This window comes from Coenobita brevimanus, chromosome 111, assembly GCF_032717465.1.
Source record: "Coenobita brevimanus isolate Jiangsu-jjx chromosome 111, ASM3271746v2, whole genome shotgun sequence".
NCBI classification, from domain to species: domain Eukaryota; kingdom Metazoa; phylum Arthropoda; class Malacostraca; order Decapoda; family Coenobitidae; genus Coenobita; species Coenobita brevimanus.
In genome coordinates this window covers 5,884,765-5,896,940 of record NC_137064.1, presented here as the reverse complement: position 1 = coordinate 5,896,940, position 12,176 = coordinate 5,884,765, and the positions used below count along the sequence as shown (strand labels likewise).

The following is a 12,176-nucleotide window of genomic DNA, read 5'->3' as shown; positions in this document are numbered from 1 at the left end:
ACCATGGTATAGCTGATGTTTTATAAAGACTGGATGGATGCGGTATATTATTCAAGTTTTGCATTGTTTCCTTCCTTGTTTCTAGATATCACATCACAGTCTTACATGGTAATACAGGTTGGAATGATTAAGATGATGAGTGTTGACAACAATGACAATGATGTTGAAAGTGGTGATGACAATAATGAATAATGGAGTTATTTTCAGGTTAATCTGCTTTTTTTGCACTTATTCCAGGTGACATTTCTAGTATAAAAGAGTCTTCTTCAGTAGCTTATATGACATTCAGTCAGTAATATCACATAATATTATACTATATACAGATGAATGGGCAAAGAACGTGAAGATGCACATGGTGTACTTATAAATTAATAAAGGTTATATCTACAGTTATGATAAGATAGCCACCTGAACTGTGGAAAAAACATACAGTAACAAGCAGTATACACCAAGTTATGATGTGCACAAAAATAATTTGTGGACACAGTATATAAATGTCAAACACGCAAACTGACAATAATGGAGAAGAATAAAGCTTACTTTCGGTTGTGTAGCGCAACCACTAGCTGGCGCAGGAGATCACGGCGCCTGGTGGGGGATGGACAGGCCAGGAGTGCACTGAAGGCCTCATCATGGTGGTGGAGTTCCAGATGATGTTTAAAAACCACTGAGTACAGAGCAGCCAGGGCTGAGGGGTCTGGCCCTGCTGCATCCACTCCCTCCTGGGCCACCTGCAGAGCCAGCGCCCCCTGCCCACTCTGCTCCAACAGCCGCACCACACGCAGGCAGTAGGTTACACGTAGCTGCTGTTCAGGGGTGTCTGGTCCACCTCCTGCCACACGCCCCGCAAGGAAGTCCTCAGAACCCACCCCCTGTAAGGCTGCCAAGAGCAAGGCTGTGGCCTTGCTTGCTTCACCCTGGTTCAATAACGACACACCCAACAGGAACTTGCGTGAAGAGCTATTCCACTCACACCATGGCTCCAAGAGGCGTACATACTGCTGCACTGCCTCATGCTGTCCAGCCCACACCAGCCACTCCAGCAGAGCCAAACACCGGCTGATGGGCCAGGCCAGCTGAGCAACTGTGAATGCTAATGGTAGTACCTGACCAGCCCAACCTGGTGGTGCCTGTTCTAAGGCAGGCTCTGCAGCAGTACGGGCCTGGTCCCCCCCGGCTCCTAAAAAGAACAGCTCCAGAACCGTGGCTGGCCGTGTTTCTGGAGGTGGAGCTGGTCCCGGGCCTAGAGAGAGGGCAGCCAGCTGACGACGGGCAGCTTCCAAGGTACCCCGGGTAGGTCGTTCAGCAGGAGCAGATGCCAAGTGAAGCAAGGCAAAGTATGCCTGGGTAAGCAAAGCTGTCTTGGGTAAAAGGGTGGAACCCAGGGTAGCAGCAGCCTCAGGGACTGGGTGACACTGGCTGGCCAACTGTAGTGCCACCTGCTGCAGCACCAGCAGGTCGCGACATAACTCCAGTCGGCCTCGGGCTATCTGCTGTACCACTGCACCCACCAACCCAGCACCAGCTCGCCCTCCCAACAAACCACCTTCACTCTTGGAGCTAGCAACCTCAGTCAAGGACAGTGCATCAGGCAAGCCCTGGTCAAGCTGCAGAGCATGCAAGTATGCCCAGAGTCCTGGCACCAGCCCAGGCAACCCTGTCAGAAGGCGGTCCAGATTGGAGGCCAGCTCAGGGTCATGGGCCAGCAGTGACGAAGCAAGGTCAGCAGCCAGCTGGTCTGGAGGCTGCAGGTGATGCAGGTCAAGGGCAAAGGCAGCAGCCATGTCAGATGGGAGGGCTGCCCGAAGTACACGGAGAGGCCGTGCTAGGTCCAGGAGGGCAGCAGTTACCCCTGGGTCCTCACTGACAACTCCTGCCAAGTCCCCAGCCACCACAGCCTCAGCATGGCCACAGACCACTACTTCCAGCGCATCAACGCCTCGCACCCACGACACCACCTGCTTCCTCACTACACCACCACCACCACCAACAAGTCCCACAGGCTTCTGACCAACCTGGAAAAAATATATATATATACATGTACACCCCAGTTCAACAATGCAATTGGTTAGGTAAAAACCTATCTTTAGGTGGAGTATCATATATCGGGGTAGATTTAACATGTTAAGTAATGGCATGCGTTTTTCAGCCTTGGGTCCCCCCCCCCCCCGACCAAGTCCAAAACCCACCTAAATGAGCCCAAAAACAAGTTTAAAGCCAATCTAAATGGCTTAACAGCTGTACAAGAAGCTACCCTAAGCCTAACACCTGTAAATAACTCACTAAAACTAACAAATTGAATATGAAAATCATCAAATATAAGTCTGGGAAAAATGAAGCTTAGTAAACAGTACCCTAAAATGACGATGTTCACCCCACCAATGGCTAAAACACATTAATCCAAGTCTAAAGACAGTTTATAAATCAACCTAAACACACAATTTTAGTCTATAATATCATCAAAATTGGTTTTTAAAAAATCAAAACCCATCATTTAACCGACATTTGGCCATTGTTGTTAGGCAGGTTATGGTGGCATTTCTACCCCTACTGTTAAGCCAGGGTATCGCATCTACAGGGATCATATATTGCAGTATACCTGTATATATGGTATAGTAAGTGGTTTCCTGGTGTACAGGAAACCATTTGGTTACAATGAGTGACAAGCCAAATGGTTTCCAGTACACCAGGAAACCATTTCCTACACTGGGTGGCAACCATATAATCAAACTATGGTGTCTGGAGGTTTTGAAAGTAATTAAGGTGCTCCGGCCAGGTTGAGCCTGTGTACGTTTATATCCAAGAGATGGTTGGGGCTTACTGCTCACATAATGCTACTCTGGGATAAGTGAGGCTGGTCACTCTCATCTTAAATGTCAAGACCAACTAGCCTAGCCCCGGGCTCCTATGCTCCTCATGGGGCAACACAGGATTAGATGATGTACATATGTATGTGTGTGTATATACTGTATATATATATATATATATATATATATATATATATATATATATATATATATATATATGTATACAGTATATACATATACACAGCTACCACAAATTGACTTAGGACCTCTCCCCACAAGGTATTAAAAAATACAGAAATCATAGTACAGTATATCACTATATCTGTTCATGAAATGCCATTCATTAACTCTTAGACTTACCAATGACGAGCTGAATCGTCATGCGTTTGTCAACCTCTGACGTCAGTATGACGACTTTGCAAGTCATCCGATGTAATCGCTATATTTAGGGAGTCGTCATTTTTGTTGGATGACGGGCAAAAGTGGGCAGAGCTAAGCCTGCCACAGCTGGTGCGTGCGTGCTCACTTGGTTTGCTTGGCTCAGCGTGGTGAGGTTCCTCACAGGTAGGAGGTACACCTTTTGACCTCCCGCCAAACACTTATGCTCCTTTTTCTCGTGTATATATGCGGCGTTATTATTTAAGAAAATACAACAAATAATGTATTATTGGAAAGGAAATTTATTCTGCCACGTATTGAAGCAAAAAATATTATTACTTCTTAAAGAGTTTTTTTTTTGGCAAATATTTTTTTAAAGGTCAGTGTAAAACTTTAGCATGTCAGCTAACTAACTTTTTTTGCATTTTATTTTGTATATAATGCACTGTCCTTTTGGACAATGTACAACAAAGCAAAACTCTTCATCTTCAAAATGAGACCAAAGTGGCCTTTCTACGATGAATAGTAACTTTCCTACGAGTATTAGAAATAAAATATCTCTACGCGACTGTTCTGAAAGCTCTTGACCGAGAGTTCTGTGCACAGCCAGAATTTACGCTCCTCCCTTCATGGAATGGGGTTAATATGAAATCATGTTTCCCTTGTTTTTCAGGACCAGTTGGATGCATTTTGGCATGGAATCACTTAGATCACTAACCCCTACACCGCGGGCTTGTTTACCAATGACTTGCGTGTGCCGCGGGGTTATTTGGGCTCCGACAGACTCTCAAAAAATATTTGCCAAAAATCAGTTATTAGTCCTAGAATAATAAAATTACATATGCTTATGGCACATACCTTCAGCTTTCTCCTGGAATGATTGTTGAGCCTTCGTCGGTTACCGTAAGACTTGTGGAGACCTCTGAAGTAGGGTAATGAAGTCTCCACTTTACACTTCCCGACAACCCGTAATATGATTACCACAGCCAGATACAAACACTATAAACACTATTCTACAATTTTCAAGTAGTTTGGGATCCATACCAAAAAAAAAAAACACTGTGAAAGCAATGGAAATTACGAGCGCGTCTGATCGTCGCACTGGCACTAGTTCGCTCTTGGTAGTCTGTCATTTATTATTCATAAAACCCCTCACACTTTATATTTCTATTACTATATAACACTTATATATATCTACAGTCTTTATCCATAAGTTTCCTTCAGTAGTATTAGTTTATTGTCACTGTAGGGATTCAATTTATTTCAGTAAAATACGTAGCATTCACTTTCTCGTCCTGTATACTGGCATTGAGAGTGAATGTCACTTTCATCTTCACTCTCATAACTCATAGCATTCAGACATGCTAGAGTGAAACTTTCACTTTCATTACTCCTAGGGTATATACTCGTATTCTTATAATACTACTCATTTACATTTCTATTTACGTTCTCTATTTTCTTTACGTTATTTACATTTCTATTTTATTTACACTGTGTTGTGCACTGTCACTTGAAATAACTTATAAAACTATTTTCCATTGTTCACGTATATTTACATTCATTACTTTCACTTGCTGTTTACACATTATTTACACATTATTTACAATTCCACTTGCACTGTTTTACTCAATAGAAAGATCGTAGTCACTCTTTTATCAATTGTCAGCCCTTTACCTCTTTCCACACGAGGTTTAGTAGGGGGTAAAGGTCACAGGGCCATTTGCATGGGGGTGAAAAAAGGCCTTGAAGTCAGCAAGAAGAAACATACGTACTCTCGCTTCGGAAGGTGAGAGTAACCTGATAACGGAGCGAGGGCCAGCTGGAGGCCTGCTAGGGGTTATTCAGAGTTACCAATATTACTTCTTGAAACAGCTAAGTCTAGCACTGATATGATTGGCAGGAAATCTAGATAATACATTATAAATTTGGTAGTTCCAGGTGAATGTAAATATCACTTAGGCTTCTCCCTTCCCTCCTTACATGTATATTTATTACGAAAATAGATTAGAGGCCTACTTAGGAGATATATATTCAGAGCTACCAATGTTATATCTTGAAACAGCTTTGTCTAGCACTGATATGATTGGCAGGAAATCTAGACATTACATTATAAATTAGGTAGTTCCAGGTGAATGTAAATATCACTTAGGCTTCTCCCTTCCCTTCTTACATGTATATTTATTACAAAAATAGATTATACGGCATATTTCAAGGGGAAAAAAACAGCGAAAATTAGCGAACGAGTGCACGTGAGGTGTTGTCAGGTGATAATTAGCCAATTCCAGGTGTATGGCACTCTCACTTACCTTATTTCTTTCTTGTATATATTATTTGGTATAAGAATAGGACATAGGGCTTATTTCAATGGATGAAATCAGTGAAAAATTCCAGGGAAGATTTACTTAGCGTAGCACGACCGGGCAGGCGAGAGGATAGGGTAATGGAGGGGGGGTTGGGCGGGGAGTCAAGAACGGGGAGAAATGGCTAAATTGTCAACAATGGATGGGAGTACAGATGAGATTAGGAGTGCTGACTAGTGTTGGACATTGGCAGTACTGATAGATGATACAAGCCCCCACTTGGAAGCCCCGGTGAATTCAAAATAACACAGAATCACAAAAGCGACGCCCCGCGGTATGATCCCTTGCTCCCAAGCGTCACGAAAGTGACGCCCCGCGGTTAAGGGGCTAAAGTAATCTAAGGACATTTCATTGCACCATACATTTGTCAGTCCAGTCTTAAGGTTGTCCAGATTGGGTGTCTTCTTCTTTGCCATGATTTTCTTCATCTTTGTACAGCAGTTTTATATTAGAGTTAGATCCGGACTGTTGTCAGGCCAATCGAGGACCTCAATCCGATTATCCTGAAGCCATTTTGTCACCTTTCTTGACTTGTGACATGGAGCTGAATTGTGCACGAAAAAGTCGCACCCAAGAATAGCAAAAAATTTTAACAAATGATCTTTCAGAACTTGAATGTACTGGCCACCATTCATCATCAAGTTCTTAGGAAGAAAGTAGAGGCCTCCCCTTCCCATTTCACCTGAGAAACACCCCCATACCATTACTGATTATGGGTGCTTAACAGTCGGCACCATGCAAGTAGGGTCACATCGACTACAGGAGGCAGGGCGACGAACATTGGGAGAACGCACCTGGAACACTTGATATGTACTTTCATCGGAAAACATAACTTTTCTCCACTCTTCTGATGTCCAGTGTGCGTACTTCTTGGCAAATTGAATGTGCTGCTTCTTCATGCGGTCAGTGAGAAGCGATTTCTTGGCTGCAGTGCAGCTTGGCAAACCCAGCTCCTTCTGCAAGCGGTGTTGGATAGTTCGAATTGAGACGTCTTGTAACAGCTGGGGATGCATTCTCTTCAATTCTGCTGCTGTCAGTCGAGGATTCTTGATTACTTTCCTCTTCAGGAGCGTATCTGTACCTCTGGAAGTCGTTCTCTTCTCTCCACCGCCATGCTTATGCTCTGGTATGACATCAGGTGGCAGGCCACGCACTGCAGCAAGAAGCTTCATGATGGTCGACTTTGCATGTCTAGTACGTTCACAAATCATGTTGATAGGGACATTATCCTACATCCATGCAATGATACAGACCCTCTCATCCCTTGAGCAGTACTTTCCAGGCATGACAACTCAACTCTAGGAAAATAACAAGGCAAACAGTAATGCATACGAAAAAAGAGGGAGGTGCAAGCTCGGGGTAACGGGAACATATACTGTATTCCCACTCTCGCTTCTGGGCAAGCACTGACGTGCTGAGTGTTTCACCACCTCCTGCCAAAACCAGGGGAGTTCCCAGTTACTACTTGCCCAAAAAATTCACTTGGTAGAGGTGGAAACACAAAGCAAAGACAGACAACTCTCCCATTGTAATAATGTGTGTAGATCATGTCAATTTGCGGTGGGTGTATATATATACAGTACTGTACTGTACATAAATACAATATATATATATATATATATACATTCATTCATTCATTGCCAGACGCCATGTATCCCAGACGGGGTGGCCAATGGTTTAAAGTTAATTGTTTTACAGGGAGGGGCACTAATCCTCCACCAACCCCACTTGACACGTAGGGATGCCAACAGCATCTGGTGTTCCCAGGCGGTCACCCATCCAAGTACTAACCAGACCCAACGTTGCTTAACTTCGCTGATCGGACGGGAAGCGGTGTACTCAACGTGGTATGGTATATACACATACAGTTATACCCCGCTACATGATCCACTTGTATGCGAAGTTAAAAAGTTAACACTCTTCCCCACCTATCAATGGCCAGTTCCTGGTTATCTGATGTTTTTTTTTAACTGATTTCGATGACAGACTTACATTTTGTGATTAGGTTGATTTATAAACTGTTTTTAAACTTAGATTAAGGTGTTTTAGTCATAGGTGGGGTAAACACTGTCATTTTTGGGTACAGTTTATTAAGTCTGAATTTTTTCTAGACTTATTTTTTATGATTTTCAGATTTTATTTTGGGTTAAGTGTTATAAACTGCTTTTAAACTCAGTTTAGCTTGTTTTAAAGTTATCTGGGGGTTTAGGTGAGCTAGAAACTTCTATTTGGACTTATTTGGGTGGGTTTTGGACTAAGTTGGGAAGGGGGGGGGGGGATCCCAAGGCTTCCAAATGCATCACTATACCTTCTATTCTGTTTGAACATCCTCGGTAGCCAATGCCCTGGCTCAGTGTTGGGGTTTCCAAAACACATCTCAACGTTTTAACAAGGATGGCTTGTCTCATATATACAGTATGAGCTCACTATAACAAACTAATTGGGGCACAAACCATTCTAAAAAATATGAAATTCCAATAAAAGCTACATCCAGACTTTCCCCTGCTAACCCAGACTTTTTCCAATATATCAGACATTAGTCCGGATCGCATGAACGGTTTTTAAACTGCTTTGACTACCATTGTGGTGCTGTACTGTGTTATAACTTAACTACATTAAGAGAGTATAATGTATATACATAATAGAGTATGGATCAGTTGGCTCAAGGATTGTGTGGGTAAGACTGAAAGTTGGAATACAAATGTGGGCGATTGTGTGCGTGTACGCGCTAATGCAAGATCGTGCAAGCAGAGTGAGAGAAGAGTTCTGGACAAATGTGGAAGTGTGCATGGAAAAGTTTGGAAGGAACGAGAGTGTTTTTGATCGGTGATATGAATGGTAAAGTAGGGAATGTGAAGGTGGATGGAATAGTGGGTGAGTGGGGTGTGCCAGCTGAAACAGATGAGAATGGCTGTGCGTTAGTGGACATTTGTTCTGGAAGGGGGTTGGTGATAGCCAATACCCTCTTCAGGCACAAAATGATCCACAAGTATACATGGAGAGTGATGAGAAGGGTGGGTGGTGAACTGAATGAAAGGAAGGCAATGATTAATTATATTATGTGTGTGTGGATGAAAGGATGCGACGATGTGTAATGGATGCAAGAGCTTATAGAGGTTGGGGGAGTGGACTATCTGACCACTACTTGGTGGTGGCCAGAATCAAGATCCAAATAAGATGGAGAAATAGAAGAAGGGAAGGATGGGAAGAAGGAATATTTGCAAGGAGAGTGGAAAGGTTACAAGACGATGAGAAAAGGCAGAATATGAGAGAGAAGTGGAGGAACTATTGGATAAATTTGAATTGGAGCATACGGGGGACGTGGAAGGTGTGTGCAATATATTCACAGAACAAATATGTGCAGCATGTGACGTGGTGTGTGGGATGAAGAGAAGACGGAGGGGGGTGCAAGGAACAGCATGGTGGAATGAAGAGGTGTGACAGGCTGTGGCACAAAAGTTAAGAAAGCATACAATGAATGGATGAGAAATAGGGGCGTGGAAGGAAGAAGTTGAGAGGTGGAAGAGAGAGTTATATGTAGAAAGTAAGAAAGAGGTGAAAAGATTAGTAAGAGAGAGTAACAAGAGAGTGGATGACGAATTTAGAAGGAATTTGAGAGTAAAGTGGAGGGACTGTAAGAAAATGTTCTGGAAAGAGGTGAAAAGAGTAAGACAGGGTGGAAGTGAAGTTAGCAGGGGAGTGAAAGATAAAAATGGTAGATTACTAGTGGAGAAGGGAAAAAAGTGAGCAGATGGAGAGAACACTTTAAGGAATTGTTGAACATACAGGATGGAAGTAATGCGAGTATAAGTGGCTGGGGAATGGCTGGGAGAGGGAGGGAGCTGAGAAGAATGGAAGAAATCAGTAGGATAGCAGTTGTGGAAGCAATGAAGAAAGTTAAATTGGGGAAAGCCCCAGGAATTGATGGAGTGTGTGGTGAAATGCTGAAGCATGGGGGAGAGATAGTAGTAGAATGGACGTGGAAGATGTGCAGATTGGCTTGGGAGGAAGGTAGAGTCACGGACGATTGGAAGTCAGGTATAATTATTCCCATGCACAAAGGAAAAAGGGAAAAAGAAGTGTGTGGTAATCATAGTGGCATTTGTCTTCTGGTTGTAAGAGGAAAAGTGTATGGTAGGATACTTATTGACAGAGTTAGAGAAAGAACAAAGGAATTAGTTGGAGAAGAACAGGGAGGCTTTAGGAAGGGAAGAGGTTGTGTAGATCAGATATTCATTCTTAGATCTTTAGTGGAAAAGTTTCTAGAGAAGGGAAAGAAGTTGTATGCGGCTTTCATGGATTTGGAGAAAGCATATGACAGGGTGGATAGACAAGGATTGTGGAAAGTATTAAGAATATATGGAGTACATGGGAAGTTGTTGAATGCTGTGAAGAGTATGTATGATGGTGCGAAGGCTGCAGTGCGTGTGGATGGTGAACTAAGTGAATTTTTCTCATTGAAAGTTGGGTTGAAACAGGGATGTGTCATGTCTCCATGGTTGTTCAATCTGTACATGGATGGGGTAATAAAAGAGGTACAAGGTAGGGTAGTGGATGTTGGAGTGGCCCTGGTGAGAGAGGACAGTGTTTGGAAACTCCCTGTACTGTTGTTTGGGGATGATACTGTGTTGTTGAGTGAAGACGAAGGGGAGCTGCAAGGCTTGGTGGATGAGTTTGGGAGAGTGTGTAAGAAACGGAATCTAAAGGTGAATGTAGGGAAGAGTAAAGTGATGGTCTTTGAGAGAGGTGAAGTTAGTGAATGTACAGCGAGGTTGGATGGTGAGGAATTGGAAAATGTGAGTACATTTAAGTACTTGGGTAGTGTGATGAGTAAGGATGGAGGTTTGGAGGGTGAAGTGCTTGAAAGGGTACAGCAGGGAAGAAAGGTTGCTTATTCTTTGAAAGCAGTGATAAAAAACAGGGAAGTGAGCATGGAAGTGAAAAAGTTACTACATGACAGTATTGTGATACCAACTCTAATGTATGGAAGTGAAGCTTGGACGCTGTTGGAAGGGCACAAGTCAAGAGTGAGAGCAGTGGAAATGAGTCATTTAAGAGGAGCCTGTGGAGTCACATGGAGAGACAGGCTGACGAATGAGGATATAAAGGAGCGTTGTGGTGTGGATGTGGATGTGATAGGAAGCATTATGAGGAACACACTGAGGTGGTTTGGCGATGTGGAGAGGATGGAGGGTGAAAGACTGAGTGAGGTGGAGGGGGGAAGAGGGAGGGGGAGGCCGAGGATGAGATGGAGGGATGGGGTGGAGAGGTATATGAGAGAGGGGGGGTGTGAGTTGGTAGCAGGGTAGTGAAATGGTGGGGGACAGGGCGACTTGGATGCGATTTGTTTGTGGCCACCCCGTACAGGATTGAGGCGTCTGGCAATAGATAGACAGATAGACTCTACTGCAACACCACACCTATCTGCTTTCTTTTGTTCTAAATCTAAATTTTTTTTATTGTGTATGTCTGCACATGTTTATATGCTTAAAAATGTGTTAAAATGTGTTAGCGTGAGTTCTGGGGGTATCGAATGGTGTAAGCCCCAATCTAACGGAATTTCGTTTTTCTCGGCATGCTCAGGGCCCCCTAGGGTGGCGTTAAATCGAGGTTTTACTGAATTAAGTTTTGGCATGAAGTGTATCAATATTTGGTACATCATAAAGGATGGTGTCTATTTCAGGGCCAACACTCTCAAATACAGTAGTCGGGTTTCTCAGCTTTTGGTGTGGAAGGGGGAGGCATGTGCGTTTTTTGAAAATTTACTCAAAAACTATTGGTCATATCAGAATTCTGACAACACAACATGAAAGCTCATGAAATTCTGCATCTAGACACATGCTTCACTCTTGCATGCTGCAGGCAAAATTTTGCACTAGGGTGTTAGGAAGTCATTTTCACTATTCAACATTATTCTCACTGCATTTTGATACTTTCACTCATCAGTTTTGGGTATTTTTATTACATTATCATACAGTATGAATGTCAGTGAAGATGATGGTATACAATTTATACAAATATAACAAATTTGGGGGGCAAATAAATCCACAGGATAGTTTTCCTTTGTGCACGAGGACAAGCTGCCTTCACGACATTTTCTCTGTTCATGTCCCACAAACTAGCAGACAACTTATGGTGCGTGAGGGGGTTAACAAGAAATATTCATTTATGGGCAATGCATTATAGTATCAGTGGTTCATAGGCTATGCAATTACTGGTAAATGTCATTTTCAGGAAGGCATCAAGAATTAGCGAGGGGGTTTGGAACATAACCCTTGCTAGTTTGGGAGGGGGGTTACTGTAAAGTCTAGGAACCTTTCTTATGTATTTTTAATAACTTCCTGTGTATGAGTACCAAAGTGAATATCAGTAAGGTTTTTTGTGGGGTTTGGGTGGGATTTGAGGTGAAAAGAGCAACTTTGGAAAATGCCCAGTCTAGGTTAGCCCTTTATAATGGAAACATACAATATGGAACATACAATGCGGAAAAGTATACCGTGGCTTGTTATCAGTCTATAAAGGCCGTGTCATAGGAGGGAGGACTGTACTTAATTTGAGTTTGTAAGTACTGGCTGCTGTATTGCTAACTATGCATTTGTACCCACTCAACTTAGAAACAGTAACATGGGCT

General features: G+C 43.0%; 1 protein-coding gene and 1 pseudogene across 1 annotated transcript in view; both read right to left on the bottom strand.

Annotated features, from left to right (window-relative positions):
* Window positions 1–12,176, bottom strand: part of Nup160 (nuclear pore complex protein Nup160) — a 78,796-nt gene that overhangs the window by 22,574 nt on the left and 44,046 nt on the right. Inside the window, 1 exon segment of the mRNA XM_080286514.1 lies at window positions 541–2,015. Within this exon segment, the coding sequence (XP_080142640.1) occupies window positions 541–2,015 (1,475 nt within the window).
* Window positions 7,288–7,405, bottom strand: LOC145417963 (5S ribosomal RNA; annotated as a pseudogene).